Below are 19,782 nucleotides of genomic sequence, written 5' to 3'. Positions count from 1 at the left end.
AGTACACTGGTGGTCATTCACAATGGGATAATAAGATATGGGACTGTTGGGAATGGGGAATTCAAGTTGCATTTACTGGTATTGCATTCAGGTGAGTCAGTCATGGACGGCCCAGTTAGAAATGCCAAGTGCTCCGCCCTCATGATGACAAGGTCGCCCGGCAGACCACCATGCATCTTGGCACATGCTCTGTAAGGTGCTGCTGGGCCCTTCCAGATAGCTCTAGGCAGCACAAGTGTTGTTTATGTATCCCATTGATCTCCTTTGTCACCTTTCACGTGACAACATAGCTTTCATTACATGCATGTTGCCCACATATATATGGGTTGTGCACCAGAATCGTGAGTTCAAATATTGCCTGCTCCAGTCTGGAAGGAGCAAGACGCATGGAGGTTTATGGCAATCGTTATCTTTATGGTCACTGGCAATGCCATCCACACACTGGTTTAAGATGCAGTAGGAGCTTTGGCAGCTGACAGATTTCAATGAGGACTTTCTTCATGATATTCAGTCTGACACTGTTCCTTGCTGAGGTTCACGTAAAACTGTTCACGGACCATCCTAGGTGGATACAGCCTTCTACTGAGAATTCATCTCCCTCTCCCTCCCTTTTCCAGCAGCTTGTGCTCGTTTGTGTCATCTCTGCTTACCCTCCCGGTCATGCTGTAGGCCAAGGGGATGCAAACTGCTGCACCCATGCTAGGGAGAAAGTGGCTTGTGAAGTTAAGTCAAAGTTATTCAACATGTACCACACCACTCCCTACAGACTTCAGAAACTTCAAACCACTCTGTGAAACCAAACAACACTTCTACAATCACAGCAAGAGCTGGTAGAAATCAATCAGCAACTGAACTGAAAGTAGTTGATGATCCCTTTAAATAACGCTGGTAGGGGGTCCTTCTTGCTGTTGCACATGCATTCAGCTGTGCAAGGTTAAGTGATGGCATCAACTCAAGCATTAAGCTCCAAAATGGCAGCGTTGAAGTCAAATCAGCTTTATACGCAGCTTGACTTCAAGATCTGCCTACACTGCATATTTCTTGCAGATGCTTCCTGCACCAATGCCCACGGCTAAACATTGTCTGGTGCGCACAAACGTGTGCACAACACAGACACAATTTTGGAGTAAAAGCAGCACATCTAACGCTGAAAAAGCAGGTACCACAGAGCAGAATTCTGCACCCCTGATCTTTTGAAATTTTTATTTGTCTGGTCTAAGAATAAGGAGATGAAGAGCTGGTCCACAGCAGTGTCACAAGTACGAAATTATGCATTCTTTCCATTTCTTTATCACTAAATGAATACAGAGCAATTATCCTGAAGTGTGATTCTAATAGTTATATGATGAAAGACGTCTGATGATATGAGTTTATTCTCCTGGTATTATGGCTATTAGCTATTCCTCAATTAACGTAATTGCAAACAAATGATCTGGTCATTATCTCACTGCTGTTTGTGGAGTCTTGCTGTGTACAAATTGGCTGTGACGATTCCCTTCATTATAACGGTGACTACAGTTCAAAGATGCTTTATTGGCTGTGAACACTTTGGGACTTCCTGATATTGGGAAAGATGCTACATAAATGCACGCTCTGACCAAGGTGTTGAGTAGATAGGAACATAGGCACAAGGAGGTCATTTGGCCCCTCATGCCTGCTCTGACATTTAACTAGATTATGGCTGATCTTTTACCTCAACATCTTCCCGCAGTATCTCTGTATCCCTTGTCAGTGGTGTAGAGAAACATATTGACCTCTGCTTTGAAAATATTCAATGACTAAGCCTCCACAGTCACCTGGGGTAGAGGATTCCAAAGATTTATCACCCTCTGAATTAAGTTCTTCCTCATCTCATTCCTAAATGGTTGAGACTGCGTTTCCTGATCACGTGCGTTCTAGACACCCGCCTCCCCCACCCCAAAAACCCACAGGAAACATCCTTCCTCCATCTACACTGTTAATCCATGTAAGAATTTTGCACAATTCAATGACGGCATCTCTCATTCTTTTAAACTCTCGAGAATTAAGGCCCCAGTATCCTCAATCTTTCCTCCTAGGGCAGCCCCATCACCCGCGGGATGAGTTTGATGAACCTTCGTTGCACTCCTTCTATGGCCAGTATATCCTTCCTTAGGTAATGAGACCAAAACTGCACACAATATTCCAGCTGTTGTGCAGGAAAGGCCCTGTACAACTTTGCATGTGTGTGGAAAAATAACAATCGTAAGAAATGACGGCCTTCAGTCTAAACCGATCTATTAGCATCTACGAGTGGAAAATTAGCCAAAGGAACATGGAGCAGGATCAAGCTGTTGGTGGCGAGATGCCCGTGTAGATGTACATGCTGTTTGGTATAAGTTCCACTTACCCACTGCTTACACAGCATGGCGCCAAACATTAGCTTGGTCAATTATCTTGCAACCAGCAATTGAATACCTTGCTGGGCAGGAAGTATTTGTTGGAGTAAAAAAAATAGCATGACATGCGGGGCAGATTGGAACAGAATTAATCACCTGTGCAAAAAATAATAATCTGAACCATTAGAAACAGGCAACTCCAAATACCATTGGCGGTCAGCTTTTCAACCTAACTTATTATGTCATTTGTGACCGGAATTCTTCCTACATGCTTCATGAATTTGTAAATCGACAACGAGCAATAGGAAACTTAGAAATGTTCATTAGCTGTTTGGCTATGAGGATTTGGCTAGCTAAATTCCAGTAAAGTTCCTCCAGACACACTTGAGTCCTGATTTTAACTTGGCTAAGATGAGAACCCTCCTGCAAATCTCTCCTCTCCACCCCCCTACTGCCAGGAGTTGCAGGGATGGAAATGCTGTTGAAATGCAGTGGGTCACATGAGCCTCCATTTGAATTCTATTGCCCAGATCATTCCCGCTGGATGAGCAGGGTTAAAACTTTTTTTTTCTTCGTTAAATTCACTGAAATTAGGCAAATGTGATTGCGTGACCCTCAATGTCGAGTGAACAGCACTGCTTTGTAGACTCCTCTAGCTTGCTTTGGAGGCTCAATGAGTTTCCATACATTCTGGTAAACTCACTTAACTAAAATAAAGGAAGGATTTGTCACAAATCTTGTTCTAAGAATAAAGCACCCGGGCAGACACGTTTTGTTTTGTGCATTTATGTTAATTTCAGTCTAAGCTTGAACAAGCAACAAATAAACTTTGACTGCAAAGGCCAAAATTGACACAGTCCTTTTGTCAAACCTACTGTTTGATTAATAGGTAAAGAAGAAAAATAACATTAAATATGGTTGTATGAGATTGTGCACTTAATAGAGATCACTTAAAATGACTTCTTAAAGAGGTAGACATCCTGGTGATTTTTCATTTGAATTGAGTAACTTATCAAGTGAAGGAGAACAAACGGAAAGTTTGTGCAGGTACAGTGCCTTAAATCTGGTTATCTGAAACTGGAGTCTTTCGGAAACCAGGCATTTCTTAAGCTGAAATGTATCAATTGTAATTGTTATTAAATCAGGAAAACAACTTACTGGGACAATTCAGTTACATTGCATTGGAAAGTCGGACTAGTGCGAGTCTTTTTCCATGCTTAGATTGATCCGAGGGGTGGCACAGTGGTAAACAAAGCTACCTCACCGCGCCAGGGACACGGGTTCAATTCTGGCCTTGGGTCACTGTGTATGGAGTTTGCACGTTCTCCCCATGTCTGCGTGGGTTTCCTCTGGGTGCTCTGGTTCCTCCCACAGTCCAAAGATGTGCAGGTTAGGTGGATTGGCTGTGAGAATTGCCCTTTAGTGCAAAAGATGCACAGGTAGGTGGGTTATGGAGTTACTGAGATGGTGCTAGGGAGTAGGCCTAGGTGGAGGGTCAGTGCAGACTCAATGGGTCGAATGGCCTTGTTCTCCAGTGTCGGAATTCTATGATTCTAACTCTTGATCCTATCTGATCAGATTTGACTGGATACTTACCTTATAACTTAATTCATTCCCTCCCAAAATGTTATGTCTTCACCATTATGTTTTTATTTCAAACTTTAGTATAAGGAAATGTATTAACTTGATTTCATGTGTCTATTAATTGAATTGATTCCAATATTTTTCTTCCAAAACAAGATCAGAAATCGAGCAAGGCCTCAATCCAGAGGTTGTCAGTTTTGTGACACCGAACCAATATTATTGTGGGATTACATATAATATGTATTTATAGCAATTTGAAATCCCACAATATGTGAACAATTTTTGATCTAGTTATCCTATGACTATAGTAGAATTTAAATATATCACTGCATTTATATTTCTCAATTCTTGAAAGAGATGTTTGTAGAACTAAAGCCATGGAACAGCAAATAGCGAATCAATGAATAAGGGTCAGAACACTCTTTATTACTTTAATTATTACTTCTATATTTGGAATACTTGCAGAACTACAGCTTAAAATGTGCACATCTGAAGAAATGAGTTTTACCATTAGTGCCTTAGATTTAACATGTACTAAGTAATGCAAGGGACGTGAATCAATATGCAGACATTAACCCAGTGTACTCCGGATATCAAATAATTTCACCTGGGTATATGCTAATTTAGCTCCTTCATACGGTTGAGCTCAGTATCTCCCTTTAAGTTGACTCTGATGACATGAGCTGCATTTATTAACAAATATAGTCCCAGCTTGCCGTAAGCAAATAAAAACAGAAGCAAAAGTAAAAGAATGGTAAAATAATCATTTTATTTTATTTTTATAAAAATTACTGGTGGGGATTCACACCACCATTACATCACATAGGGATGGCTAATCAATGCTGGCATAGTCAGGAACTCATATCCCATGAAATAATTAAAAATTGTATCCTTTTAAGAGCAGAAACTCCCATATCACATAATGTATCATCAGTCATAGAGACTAAAAATATTTTTGATGAACACATATACAATATACATACGTGACCTCAACAGAAAAATACACACCACCTCCCATGGTTCAAGTATAACTTTGGCACGTAGGTATCGCTCTTAATCATTGCTAAATTACCCGAAATTGCACTTCCATGAGGAACAGGTTTTTGATAAAGATTCTATTCTACATGGATGCTACAATATGGAATCACAGAATCCAGAAGTGCAGTAGGAGGCCATTCGGCCCATCAAGTCTGCACCGACCCTCTGAAAGAGCTCGCCTCTCAAGCCCACTCCCCCGCCCTATCCCAATAACCCCGTAACCCACCTAACCTGCACATCTTTAGACTGTGGGTGGAAAACGGAGCACCCAGGGGAAACTCGCACAGACATTGGGGAGGGGGGGGGAGAAAGTGCAAACCCCACCCAGAGAGTCAACCAAGGCCAGAATTGAACCCGGGTCCCTGGCGCTGTGAAGCAGCAGGGCTGACTACTCTGCCGCCCACCATTATGTTACAAGTCCATAAGTATAAGTAATAAAGAGTTTTCCTTATTCATTGATTTACTATTTACTGTGGCATGACTTTAGTTCTACAAACATCTCTTTCAAGAATTGAGAATATGCTACATATAATAATAGACGTAATCGTTGAATGACTTGTTGCAGTAATCTATCTTAGAATTTCCCACATTTACAACCAAGTGATGATTTCACAAATTACCCGGGATTTAACAAGGATTATTAAGTTGAGATGGCTACTCAAGCAAACCATGGAATAACTAAGAATTAATACTCCAAACCAGGGACTTAATTCCATTCTTTGAGCTTGGATAATTCTAACTACAGTTAGAATTAGAACTACAGTTTGGGTTTTAATGCTTAATGTTTCTTAAGGAAACTTTTAAGACTGTAACATTAACAAAATAATAATTTTGATCTTAAAAGAAACCTTCATGCAATTACATAAGATTTTTCAAAGATACCCTTAAGAACATATGAAATAAATTCAGTTGCAGAAAATACATAATATGCATATTTGATTTTTGCCTAGTTGGAGTACACAACCATAGAAGAACATTTTAAGGATTTTCAAACAGCTCTACAGGAAATATTTGAAGATCAAAATATTTTGGTGCTACATTAATATGTCATATATTTGGTTTTTAATTCTGCAAGCTTTTAAAAAAAGCAATATCACCCAATTCAATGAGTCTGAATTCATTTTGAAATAGTGTGTCACATTGTTGCAGATATTTCAGGTCTGTTCATAAAACATTACCAATTGGCAGAAAATAGACCTGGTTGAAGAAGGTGGTCAATTAGTACACTGAATTATATTTTTTTTAAACTGCAAGTTTTTACTTTAGTAAACTCATAGGAATAAATAAATGGCGTATATTGTGCAAACTATAATCTAAAAAGATGAAAATACAGACCAATATAAATATTTTAGTAAACTGCCACACAAAAATACATGAATGTTTAATTTAGGCGCTACCTATGTCATTATCTGTTATACATTCTATCACTGATTCCCTTTTGGGAATCCCAAAATGCATGCAGTTTTTTAAATCTCCTGATATCAGCATTACTTTATATTCTGTCGAAAAACACACACACACACAGCCCTATGTAGAGGAAAAGCTCTCATTCCCTATATAGCACATACAGTAACACATGAAAGGTACATCTTTTAGAGCCTCTACACAGTCACAGCAAGTTTTTTTTTTAAAGTTTCCACATACCTCATGGGGCTCTGCCTCCTGAGAAATTAGCAAGTCCATTTTGGGTTTTTGGCATAAGAAAAGTCTCCAGAAATATTTTTTTCTTCCTAAAGCAAGCAATAACTATCTACGAGACCCATCAAATTTAAAGGAAATATGAAGAATTTACTGTAATAATTTTGCACTTTTTAAATCAGATCCAAGTTAAAACAGGAATTAGTTCAAAGTTAAAGATGAAAACTCCTATCTATCAAAATAACTTAAAACCTTAAATGCAAACAGTGCTCATTCTGAATTGTCTGAATGAGAGATTAATTTCAGCTTTACATATGCTTCAGATTTACATCCACAATGCTGATACACATATAATTTAAAAACATTATATGTATGCTTAAGCTTTTAGCTTAATATTTTTGTTCACATCATAGGTTTGAAGGGTGATCTTAATTGTTATGATCTATCATATTAGCATAGAGTGCCATTGATGTTAATTCACCATAATTACATAAATTGTTGCATCTCATTCCAACAGACTCCAAGCATGTCTGTTTAGGCTATTTCTGACAAGTGGGCTCCACTTTATACTTACCTTGGAGTTTCAAGTATCTTGTTTATCTCACTGTATTAAGTTTTGTACAGAAATTTTAAATATGCCGGAGCGTATGCACTCTGTATTAAATCCCATTCACAAGGAAAAAGGCTTACAGAAAACAAAACAAAACCAAGGAAAAAAAAACATAACGGTGTAGAAGTTGTAGTGTTTCCAATACCTATGCCCTTAACTGAGATTCATAGAGGTTATAATTGTGAATAATGATACACAAGTACAGTGAGATTGCGACGAGTCAACCTCCGATGAAACAATATTCTGGTTATGATGAAGACAGTCCAGGCAGCAGAACAGCAAATCCCATAGAATGATGCCTAGTGACAAGCTGGAATGACACACCGGTAACTCCGGATTTGCCGAACCTGCCTAAGCTTGTCATATGATGGCAGCAACTAGAGTGGAGTTAAACTACACAAAAGCGTAAAATCTTGGAGCCAAGGAGGAGGATGAACCTAAAGGGTCTGATGAATAATCACCTGCTCACCCACCCGTTTCCCTGGCCGATGTCACAAGGGCCAGAGTGATGATTTGGGAAAACACCTAAAATATGTTTGACCGCAATGATGGTATGGCGGACTGTATTGCACACATGCAGAGGCAGCACGCTAAGCATGAAACAATCTCAGAGTATTTCTGGAATTAACTGCCGACACCTGCCAATGCAAAGCTCCAGCCTTGTACAAGGTCAGACCATTGTGAGGTGTGAACAAACTGAATAACAAGCTTTTTCCACACATTTATTGCTTTACCGTGTTTTCATTTGGCATTTGAATCTGTTGTTTTTGACATCGGCCATGTATTAAATCATATCAGGGTAACATAGAAACACATTCATGTGGGAATGGGACATCTCAGCTATTGTGAGGCTCCACTTAACACCGATTTGGAGGTGGATCCATTGGGATTTGACTCAAGATTGGACTGTAAGCAACAGATGCTTTCACATTTTGTACAAATTATTTCCCAGGCATATTAAGGTGGGTCTCAAAAGTAAAAAGAAATCCATTTGATAAAAATCACAGATGACAAAGCTATTTTCTATTCTCAACTAGAATGCTGGAAGTGTGGACATCAGCTACTGCGGCCGTTTCACGCCGTCGTGAAACGCGACAGCGCTCACAACGGCACGAACACTCTGTCTCCATTTCGGAGAATCGCGCCCTTAATGTCTGCAAGTTAAAATAAAATAATGTGTATTTATGTTAGGATTTAGGATTTGAAAGCAATTGTTTTACTTTGTACAAATGTTTTGATATTAATACAGGTTGATATAAAAAAATTCAATGTTGTGACACCAATAAGAAAAAGCTATTTGCAAGGAGTTTTCTTTAAATGGTAAACAGTGAAAACATAGTACACATTCATCCAGAACTCTGCGTATGTTAGATTTTTGTGCAATTATAACCCTTTACATGGAAACTGTCTATAGCGTTCCAAACCTATATCAATTGAGGGGTAATTCTGAAGCAACTTTCCATCTCATGAGATAACAGTTTGCACCTTGGTGATTAAACTTTGCATTGAACATCACCTGGTGTGGGTTAAGAGCCCCCCTCCAGCATGGCCATCTCTGAGGCATTTGCTGCAGATAAAGACATTGGGCTGAGAAGGTGCAGAATTCACTAGCCTGTCAGCTGAACTTTACATTTCTCCTCACTTCTTCCAACGCCCCTTCAACAAACAGCCTCCAGAGCACATGGCTGTCAGCAATTGTCTCCAATTTTACATTTACATGTACCCACGTGTGTGCGATAACGGTTACATTATGTTACAAAAGTGAAGCTCAATCAGTCTATTGAAGTTATCTCCATTTGAAGAGTGTTTAACATACAAAGAACTAGGAATTTCCGACCCTACCGTTTTATTTTGTTTTTGCCAGCAATATTTTCAGGTTGGGCATGGTCAATGGCAGGTTCTGGTGATCTAATTGAATAATTTGGTACCTAATGTTTTTGAGCTCTATGTACAGACTGATACAGCTCTAATACTGTACAATTCTAATCTCGCAACTTAATTCTCGAAAAGAGCACTGAAAATTGATCACCAGCAAGGCACTCAAGGACAATTTTCACTTAAGAAAGAACTTACATGTGGTCATTTTTAGACGAATAATGAGAAGCAAAGCAACATTGATTAAGAACAAAATATGCATTGAAAGACATGATTTTTAAACTGTGCTGTGGCAAAGAGCTTCGAATAATTTTGATATTAAAGCTACCACATAAATACAAGTTGTAGTTATTTATTTGGACCAAGGCATATTCATTAAAACACTGCGAGTGCATTAAAGAACACACTAAGAACTTATAATTAATATTGAATATTGGTGTTCTCATAATATTTTATCCCAATCTAAAAGCAAGAAAAGACAGTGCTGTCTTTTGGTTTGTCTCTCCATTTGCTTTGACCCACCCGAGGTTCCCCCAGGGTTCAATTCTCCCTTCTGAAAGACTGCATTGACCATAACATATTCCCTGTTAACTAGAGAAAGTCTGCACCATTTTTACACTGGTTTCTTTGTAAGCATATATAACATGACCCAGTGACACTACACAAAGATAGTAATTATTGAATTACACAGCCTGTCATTGTCGTTTGTGTCACACCTCTAACAGGTGCCATTAACAGAACTGGCAAATTATAATAATCTTTTCAAGCCCTCTGTGGTCCTAATAATGCCTTTCTCCTGCCCACATAATCAATGTATGAACGGTAAGCCATTTATATTGTTACTAAATATAGTGAACTGAAAGCTTTGACTTGTAGCTTGTTAAGATTGAAGAGCATTTACTATAACATTTACCATAAAAATGGTTTACAGTGCAGGATAATAACTTACATTATGAAGCACTTAATATCAACAGCAAGGGATGGGAACAGGACCATCAGTTTCAGTTATTCCTAATATAAAATAGGTCATATAATTTATTTTATGAAGCTGTAGTGTATTATATAGTTTGTGTTCTAGTCAGAAAGAGATTCTTATTTAATTTCAAATTTCTTAAACATATGTAATAAAATGTATAAAAACACTGAATTGAATTCATTATTTTAAACTACAATTTCAGGTGAAATCATACAAAACTCAAACATATTCATTAGAAAGTAGCAAATCAAGTACAAATTTCACACGAGATGAAGGAATGCTTAGGAATTTTAGTCCTTTGCATCTTCCATAAAATTACATTTACCAGAAGAAAAAAATACTGTGCAATGCCAGTTTAAATTTCAAGTTAATTGATGTACTTTGTTTAAATGTATTTTAATTTACATTAATTCAAAAGTAAATATCACTGTTATATTTTTAAAAAAGTATCCTAACTAACGTATTGCATTTCTGACTGCAATATATGGAATCTGTTTTCTTTACACAATTACTGTAGAGTGGTGTGTGCAAGTGCATGCATTGTGCATAAAAAAATCACATTAAAAATGTTCTTTTTCCTCCATGACACAAGTATTTCGTTGAAATTTGACCCAGTAAAGTTATACGTGATAAAGTATTGAACAGTATAAAAACAAGCTATCATAAAACTTTAATGTTAAGAATGTCAGACAGCCACATTAATTGCTTAATCAATGCCAACATTACTTGATGATTACTCTCCCAATAAAATATTGCTCAAATCTGGGCAAGTTGTAAAGATTAGGTGGTCAGTTTTCATAATGTTTTGCAGAAGGTAAACTGTAGTGCTTTGTGTTTTGCAAAAGTAAATAAACTTCATGACAAACTGTTTCTAATTCTATTTGCTTAATCCATTCTATTATTTATAATAAATTAATTTACTTAATTGTTTAAAACTCCTGCTTCGCTTGATGATAATTCATTGATAGCACACAATCGCTAATTTTTCTGATAGAAGCAAAGTAATAATTGGCTTTTGATATCCATTTTAAAAGCAATCGCAATTCATAGTAAGGCTTAGATCAAGTTTATTATGAAATCAAAATCATTTTGCCAAAACAAGGAAAAGATTGAATGGACTTTTTGATGGGTTGATGCAAAATTTAAGTGTTTAACCATAATATACTTTTTTTTACAAATCAGAATAGGTTCACATCTCAGTCAAAATCATTCCTTTACAACAATCAATTAAAAACAGTGTAAATTTAAGATAAACTTTTAAACTGATATTCTCTTTCTATGTTTACTGACGTGAATTATTCAACATACAGTTGGTAAAGTGACAATAATTTTAAAATAAAATCGGAAACTAAAACAGTAACCCTATATTTCCTTTTCCAGGGTCTATCTATGATTAGGTTTTGAAAACGTTGACTAGATTACTAGTGAATTATTATAACCTAGCCAAGTAGATAGAACGAGTGCCAAAGAGACTGAAACAGCTCAAGAGCGCAGCCTATCCGTGTTTCTCCATCGGTGTCATTTTAATATCAAACTAACTGAAACGATCCATTTCTGAGCATTTCGATCAATCAGAAATATCCATTACATATTCTGAATGCATGTCATTTCTATAATTTATCTTAATTATATATAATTATTAATCCACCTAATAAATAAATCAACCAACCTACTTTTCACTTGGTCTTAGAGTTATGCAACATTCTCCGCTGACAAAAGTTCTTTTTGGTGACAACGCCTTGATTAGAAATTCATTTCTTAACAAATCTATCAGCTCTTTAAAGTTCCAGAAAGGGAACTTTCTGGGTTCCACTTCTCCCCCTTTGTTTTCCATTTCCATAAAAAGACTGTATCGAACAAAATTAAGATTATGCTTGGAGTGTCACAGAACGGTCACCACATTTGTTCTCCTACCAGTTCTAAGCAAAGAGAATTATTTCTGGCAATTGTAAAATTCACAAACCAAAGGCCATATCAGCACATGGTAAATGATCTATTGCCATCATTTTTAAAGTAAAAGCGTGCACGAACTAAACTGCGTTTTTCGTAATGCAGCTTGCCTTCAGGATATCGGAAAAAACCCTCTTAATATTGAATTGTTACCTGAAGTGTAATCATTAGAAATAATTGCATATCCCCGAAAGTTCTAGATTATCTCCTGTCTACTAGATGCATTCGTTACAAATAGGATTACTTTTTATTTACTATATGGATGAAGGATTTGACCCCACATTAACAATGTCCAAAAGTACAAAACATTTGCAAATACCCAGTTCTCAATGATCAAATTGAAACTGAAATGGCATCCTCATGGGAGGCAATAGTGAACAGAGAGCTCTGATACATAAATATTACTAAGTGACCCAGATTATTTTGCAACAATTGCTACATTGCAATGTTTTAAGTTTGAACATGTATTACAATCTAAAATGTTGTTTGACAAAAAAGCAAAATATAAACTGCAAAGATACGATTGGAACAGGTTTAATTATAGAATTTTGCTGGACCAGTGCTGAGCTGAATAATACAGATGCAGAGTTTCAAATTTAGGCTTGCTTAAGAGTGGGCATTCAACAAATTTGTAACGATTGTTCAAATCAAATAGACAAACCATGCATGGAAAAGTTTTCAGGCACTAATTAAGTAATTATAATAAAATACAAAATTAAGCAGATCCAGCACAAGATGAATTGCAAAGGAATGTTTACATTTGTCAAGAAGGTGCTGCATTTAAAATTCAGTTAACCATTCTGACATGGATTAACAAAACTCGCACCTAGCATTTTCAAGGTTAATTCTTCTGTAATTTTGTAGTATTAGAATGTAAGTAAGAATGCATCAAATTAATTGGTTTCAATTGTGCGTAGTGCACAAGCAGGGAAGGGAAATATTTATTTACGATAATCCAAGTATTTAAGGTAAGCATATTCTATAAACTGCTGTTTGGCAACTTGTTTTTCACCTTAGAATATAGTGTCTTTTTTATAGATCATCACAAATTTTAAGTGAACCGATTCCTACACTCAAGTTATACCACAAGTTAAAAAAAGAGAAAAGCAAAACTGCAAGACCAAATATTATATAGTGTATAGTGCATGTGGAGAAAATGGTACTGTGTACTTGCAATTCAAATATGTTTACACTTCTTTGGTTATTAAATGCATAAACCTGGAATGACAACACATTGATAAAAAAAACAAAATTATTTTTGTGATGAGGTTTGTACATGTGCAAATTTCCAACCTGTAAATCTGACCTATTATTTAAAATCTCACAATATTTGCAACACCCAATACCTTTAGCTGTCTAATTTATCATTTCAAATATATTCATGTCAATAATTTCACTGCAAAGGTATTCAAAAATTTGTAGGTTAAGAATTTTAAAAATTAAATTAAATTTGTTTAAAAAACACAACTTTTAAATCATTTTCTCTCTTGGCTTGAAATGGTGCTCAGCTGTCACAAGGCTTGGCGACATCTGTTTTTCCTAATTACCAATAGCCTCTTCTTTTTTGAGGGTTTTTTCAAAGAAAACCAAACACAAACTATTGAATTCCCTTAAAGCCCTGTGCTCTTTTAGTCTTCTACTGGCATATCATAGTGAAAATCACTGCATGTTGAGCTGGTCATTGTGCAGATTGTGTGCTTTGTTTGGGGTATAAATTGGGGTTTGGGCCTTAGCTACCGTAGTTCAAGCGTAAAAATACTTTGCCCATCACACCGTATACTGTTGCCAGCGTCCCTCTAAATCCTTGAACCAACTGTGTCCTTCAGTGTCACAACAGATAATGCTGATTTATTACAATCTGTGAGTTTCTACTGATTAAAATAAGCCACAAGCACGTGGTACTGGAATTAGCACATTTAGAAGTCTGTTTCCCACATCCTATTTTGCGCTAGTGCGGCTGATCCCTGCAATTCTACGCGGGTGCAATTTTAATGACTGCTACGTTTTTGATGTTTCGATGAAAAACGCTGCTAGGTGTTTGTGGCAGCACTAGATACCGAGCCTGAATTGCTCTGATTGGAACGCTGTGACACTAGCTCTGTTTACGATATCATCGGTGTCATTTTCCTTTTAACGATAAGACACTTCCCTGACAAGACTCGATTAGGGAAAAAATTATTATTACATTCACTTTTTTCAGACAGGGCGGTGAGATAAACAGGAGAGAGGCCTCAGGGAGGAAGGAAGGTGAAGAAATAAGAAAAGCAAATGAAAAAAAAATTATTTGCTTCCATTAAACTAGTTAATTAATAGAAAAATATTTGGAATATTGCACCACTAATTTGCTTTGTCTGTTACCATGCTTCTCTTGCTCCTGAATTCCAGACTTTATAATCTTATTTCGCATGCACAGTAAGCGGAAACGTTACGTATCACAGAAAAAGAAATATCAGGTAAAAGACTGGAATAATCAGGACAGATTTTGCTTAAGCCTAAAGATGCTTCAGTAACTAACTAGACACAGGACTTACTTTAAATACTCCAGCTTCAGTGAGGAAACTGTATAGTGAGCCAATTCACTGGCTGTGTCCTTTAAAAAGTAAACCGTAATGTACATTGTCACACTTGGTGTTTCCCGGATGAGGGTGTAAATTCACGGCGATAAAATAATTAAAGATGTTGTAGCTTTGAAGAACTGCAAGGAAGTAAACAATACCAGCTCTTTTCTGAATTCTTGTTGCCCTATAATGCTTGGCATTAAAAAGGGAGTAAACATAAGGTTAATCTCACAACACTAACTGGAGGTTATTGTTGGCAAGGCAAGATTTGAAGTTATACAGGGTGTTAATGTTTTATGTTAGGTTTCCGTCTATCCAAGGTAATTATTGGAAGAACAACCAGATCAAATTCTCCAGTTTTGCTTCTGTTGACTAAAACATCAATACTGAAGTTACCAGAGGCTAGGGAGAGATCAGAGTATGATGGTTACAGGAGTACTTGAATACCCATCGTCTGGCACAGCAAGATCTCAAAGTCTCCAATAGGCTTCAAAGGGACCCGATTATTTTTTTTCCGAGACCCTCTGCTTTCCAGTGAAGCTGTAACTATGATTTCTTTCCACCTAATACCACAGAAAAAAAAATCAAAACAGGCTAAACAAATTGATGTACTCTTTAATGCAGTCAGTACATCATCATAGGATCTTGTGTCTCGCTTGCTGACAACTTGAGCTCTGTGTACCATACATCTATCACTTTGTTGGCAACTTCAATGCTTCAGGAGAAAAAAAAAGCCTCTCAATTGAGTTATTGGCACCTTTGATTGACATAGCCTAATCAGCTTATCTGCACATTAATAAAGCTGATGGCCTGCAGAGTTGGTCTTGTACCCAACCTCAATGAACTTCCAGAAGCGAAAGCCTCTAGGGCCAGTCTAATAGCACCAGAAGCCATTTACTGCTGAATGCTTCCAGAAAGAGCTGAGCAGCAGTGAAATGGCTTAAATGTGAAAACCATTCCGTTTGTTTTGAGAGTTTTTTTATTTCCTGCAATAAAATGTTTTCCCTACTCAGATCATGACCTTTTAATGTTAAGTGTCCCTAAAATATTTCACATAATGCCGCATTTAATTGTTCAGCCTTAAATACGAACATTAATTCCATGAACACTATTTTCAGTCACCTGCAATGGCACTAGCAATAAATAATATACCATATTATATGTGTTGAAATATTAACTATTGCATGATGTTCTGATGGCACAACTGGAACAGATCCTTTGAGAGGCGGCAGAGAAAGATTATTTTCTACAAATTCAGCTTCTTCCAAAAAAAAAAAAAACGCAATAAGGGACTGAATAAGCAAAATTTGCTGCACAGCTAAAATTATTTTACTTGCAACAGTGACCTCCGTTTACTTATAAATTTAGTGCTCCAAATATGGGCGACTTGTAAATTTAACTCCATCATCCAGTTCAGCTAGTGTCCTATATTTGTTGTACAGGTAAAAGCAATCATTCATTTCACATCTTAAGGGATCAATATTTTTCACATGTGAAAATTAAAATTACATGCCAAGTGTCAAACAATAGGACGCAACTATGATTTTGTGGTATGTGATGTAATAGAATTGTACCTTTTAAACTGTTAACCAGATATTACTAGTGTTCAGGTGAGACTAGACATTACAATATGTTTAATTTTTAAGACAAATTACAATTTTGATTAACACAGTATTACAGTTTTGCTCTAGTTATTCTGACATATGCTTTTTATTTCAGCTTTTTTGCCATGGACCATTTCTCAAGTAAATAAATAGCCAAATGCCACACTAATTCCATGAACACTATTTTTAGTCATCTGCAATAAATAATATACCATATTAAATGTGTAGAAATATTGACTATTGCATGATGTTCCATGAACCAACAGTGACTCCTTTACCTGGGACTGCCTTCCTTGAGAAAGTGTGCAATGGTGGTTAGGAACATGGGAACAGAAGTAGGACATTCAGCCACTCGAGCCTGTCCCACCATTTAATGAGATCATGGCTGATCTGTGGCCAAACTCCATCCCTGCCTTTGGTCCATATCCCTTAATATCTTTGTTTAACATAAATCTATCTCTCTTGGATTTAAATTTAACAACTGTTCTAGCTTCAACTGCTGTTTGTGGGAGAGAGTAAGATAAAGTGATGTATTTGTAATTGTTTTGTATAAGACACTCTGGGGAACCTGCATCCTCATTGTACTCAGATATCTATGGGGAACTAACCTTTGCTCAATGACAAAACAATTTCCCACTCTCTATGACTTACGCTATCTAATTTCCAATCACAAAAATGGTCCAACTGCATCAGTCTATCATACTGCACACCAAAAAGCTGTTTTCTTATGCGATCACCTTTGGAATTTGCAAAACTTCAAATCTCAATGAGTGAAGCAAAATACTGACAAAAAAACACCAGCCATCAATTGGCATACAACTTATACTTGCTTAAGCAATGGATGCTGCACAACTTGGAATAGACAGAAATTGTATATATTTTATCAAGAATGAGGAGGTTTGTGGAGAAATATATGGTTGCAATTGAATTTCATGATTCTTAGATTCAATTGCTGCCTTTTATCAGACCATCAGGCATCTATTAGCTTAAATACAAGATTCTCTCCTAAACAGGATAATGATATCTCAGCATAACTAACCCCTTATTATCCAAGGTCTAGCATAATGAATGCTTGCAAAATATTATTATCTAGTCACATAACACAGCCACGCAGAACACACAGTGAACATAGTGACAACTGCTGACAAGGTTCCAGAGGAAACTTCCAAATGAAAAGCTCCAAGATGACAAAACAAAAACTTATGTCTTTTTATTGTTTGGGAGCTGTTGAAGGTTTTTATAAATCATTCTATTAAAATAGTCTTGTTATTTACCAGAAATTACTTAACACTCCATGGAGAATATTTAAGAGCTAGTTTGACTTAATAAACTGAACATTTATCAGCGTGTTTCTTTTGTGCTAAACCAAGAAAGGTTGCTGGTGTGAGATCACTGGTTACCTTGCCAACATTTTCCCCACATCTCTTGAAGATGCCAACTCTTTGCTGGGTTGCACCTTCGTGCTCACTACCTAATAGCTTGTTGAATGCTCAAACAGCCATTAATTGAACGTAAGCCTCGATGGCGTGTGCCATCCTGCAACCCCACCTGTCTCAGCTGGGCCCAATAATATCTACAAAAGTAAGTTCCAGTTAGGGCTGTTGGATAGGAATCAGGAGCAGGAATTCAGGCTGATTTTTTTTTTACAAAACTTCCAGATAGCAACTGTAGCACCCCGACTGCGCTGACCCAATTGAGATTGGTTCACACAAACAGGGTTAAGATGGGTCTTTCTGTCTGTATACAACAGTTACTTTGATATAAAATATTTTGTACCCTCATCGCAGGAAGAAAAACATAGCTGGCAATTCAAACACTGTTGAGTTCTATTTTAAAAAAAAAACCTGCGCATAGTAACAGTGTCTCTGCTTATATACCACTCCTGTTTAGTTTAGTTCAGCACATGGAAGAATTATCCTGCTTGTTCTTAATTCATTTTAACTGTATCGGCAACAGAATGTACTTTTGTTCAACACCTATAGCTTGCTATTTGGAATGACCTCCAAAAGCTCCATGCATTTTTCTGTTTTTATCTGCAGTCAGTCCATAGTGGCATTCTGTTTTGCTGCTCATAGTTAAACTCCCTCCCAGTACACCATATTGAATGCTTCCTTTACCTCTACCTTCCTTTTAATACAAGGTTCTCCCACTCTCAATTTTTTTCACCATTCGCTTATTCTGCCCACCGCTGTTCATACCAGTCTCTCATTTGGTGTCTTTTCTTACCACTCTTAGCGTCATCTGTCTGTTCCTGTTCTGTTTGCCCATCTCTCCATAGGAGTTCTCATCTGACTCTCTTTTCTCTGCTGTGGTCTGATTTTGAGTGCTGCAAGACTGCTCTGACTGACCCCAAGCTTGAGTTATATCATTTCTTAGCTTCCTTTCAAAGACAAAACATTACAGATGAATATAAAGCCATTTTATTTTTGAGAAGTTCAACCTGAATATCATAAATTCAGAATATGGAGTAAATGCCTAGACAAAAATAAATGATCTTTTAAAGCCTAATGTATAAAGCACAAAGCCTCGATTTGCCACCCAAAGTCACCGAGTGATTTACTTTTGCATTAAGTCGTCTTTCAGTTGATTATTATACATGCACAAACATTTTAAAAAACAATTCAAATTCTCTTCAAAAAGTATAAAACAACAATTAAATGCAAGGTTATAAATGTAGTAATTCATTACAAACCACGTCTTTCAAAATTTTGTGCAGGAAACAGCATAAAGTCTTGTTTCTGCTTTGTTTACATAAGTAATTATATTTTAACTTCCAGATACAGATATAGAACTCTCAAGAATTGTTTTAGTAGATACCATGCCTTCAAGTTTGAAAGCAGCACAAAATAAAACATTTAATCGCCTTTCCATATGCAAACTATAACGAAAGCTGCAGTTTTTTCCCCTCTTTGAACTGCACCAGAAAAGTAATGTGGCATGAATGCTCCTGTGCATAAGCCAGATAATTTGCTCACTCTTAAAATCCTTACCAGTTTCAACGGTTAGTTGGTATCCAGCCTCCAGTCTCCGTGTTGACCTTTCTAACCGCTCTGTATTATCCAACAGGCAAGCTCTCTGAAACAAAATTGTAGATGATTATACACACATTTATGTACCAGGCATAATTATATCTAATTTAATGGTCAAGGAACTGTATAGGAAAAAAAACCAAGCAAAAATGTGGAGTCAGACAGTGCAATAGTTTGTAAGAAGAGTTCAGTACAGCTCAAAAGAAGTAGTAAAATTTACTTTTTAAAACAGTTCAAACAATTTCATGTCTTCCAAGGTCCTACTGATATTTTCAATAGATGCCAAGTAAGTGCTTATTTACTGACTCACTGACTATTTTTCATAACGGAAGGTGAAATGCATGGCATAGCACAAAGTATTTGTAGTATAAATGTATTTTGCTTTACTTTGGAATTCAATCGAGGTTAAATTCTAAATACCGTACATTCATAAAGAGCTCTGGAAACAATACTCTTGATAGCATCAAGACACATAAAAACCTAGCTTTGTGTGTAGTGAGACTATTGGAGGCAGTATTAGAATAAACTAGTGAAGGCAAAATAGCCCCAATTAAATGTTAATT

At 36.8% G+C, this 19,782-nt stretch overlaps 1 protein-coding gene across 6 annotated transcripts in view; it reads right to left on the bottom strand.

Annotated features, from left to right (window-relative positions):
• vti1a (vesicle transport through interaction with t-SNAREs 1A) overlaps window positions 1-19,782 on the bottom strand; it is a 464,254-nt gene that overhangs the window by 307,490 nt on the left and 136,982 nt on the right. For all 6 annotated transcript variants that reach the window (XM_072479372.1, XM_072479374.1, XM_072479371.1 and 3 more), the window contains one exon: window positions 19,181-19,265. In XM_072479372.1, the coding sequence (XP_072335473.1) occupies window positions 19,181-19,265 (85 nt within the window). The remainder of the gene's footprint in view (window positions 1-19,180; window positions 19,266-19,782) is intronic.

The sequence above is a fragment of the Scyliorhinus torazame genome, chromosome 16 (genome assembly GCF_047496885.1).
Source record: "Scyliorhinus torazame isolate Kashiwa2021f chromosome 16, sScyTor2.1, whole genome shotgun sequence".
Taxonomy (NCBI): domain Eukaryota; kingdom Metazoa; phylum Chordata; class Chondrichthyes; order Carcharhiniformes; family Scyliorhinidae; genus Scyliorhinus; species Scyliorhinus torazame.
Note: the sequence above shows the minus strand (reverse complement) of the source record. Positions and strands in the feature narration are given on the sequence as shown.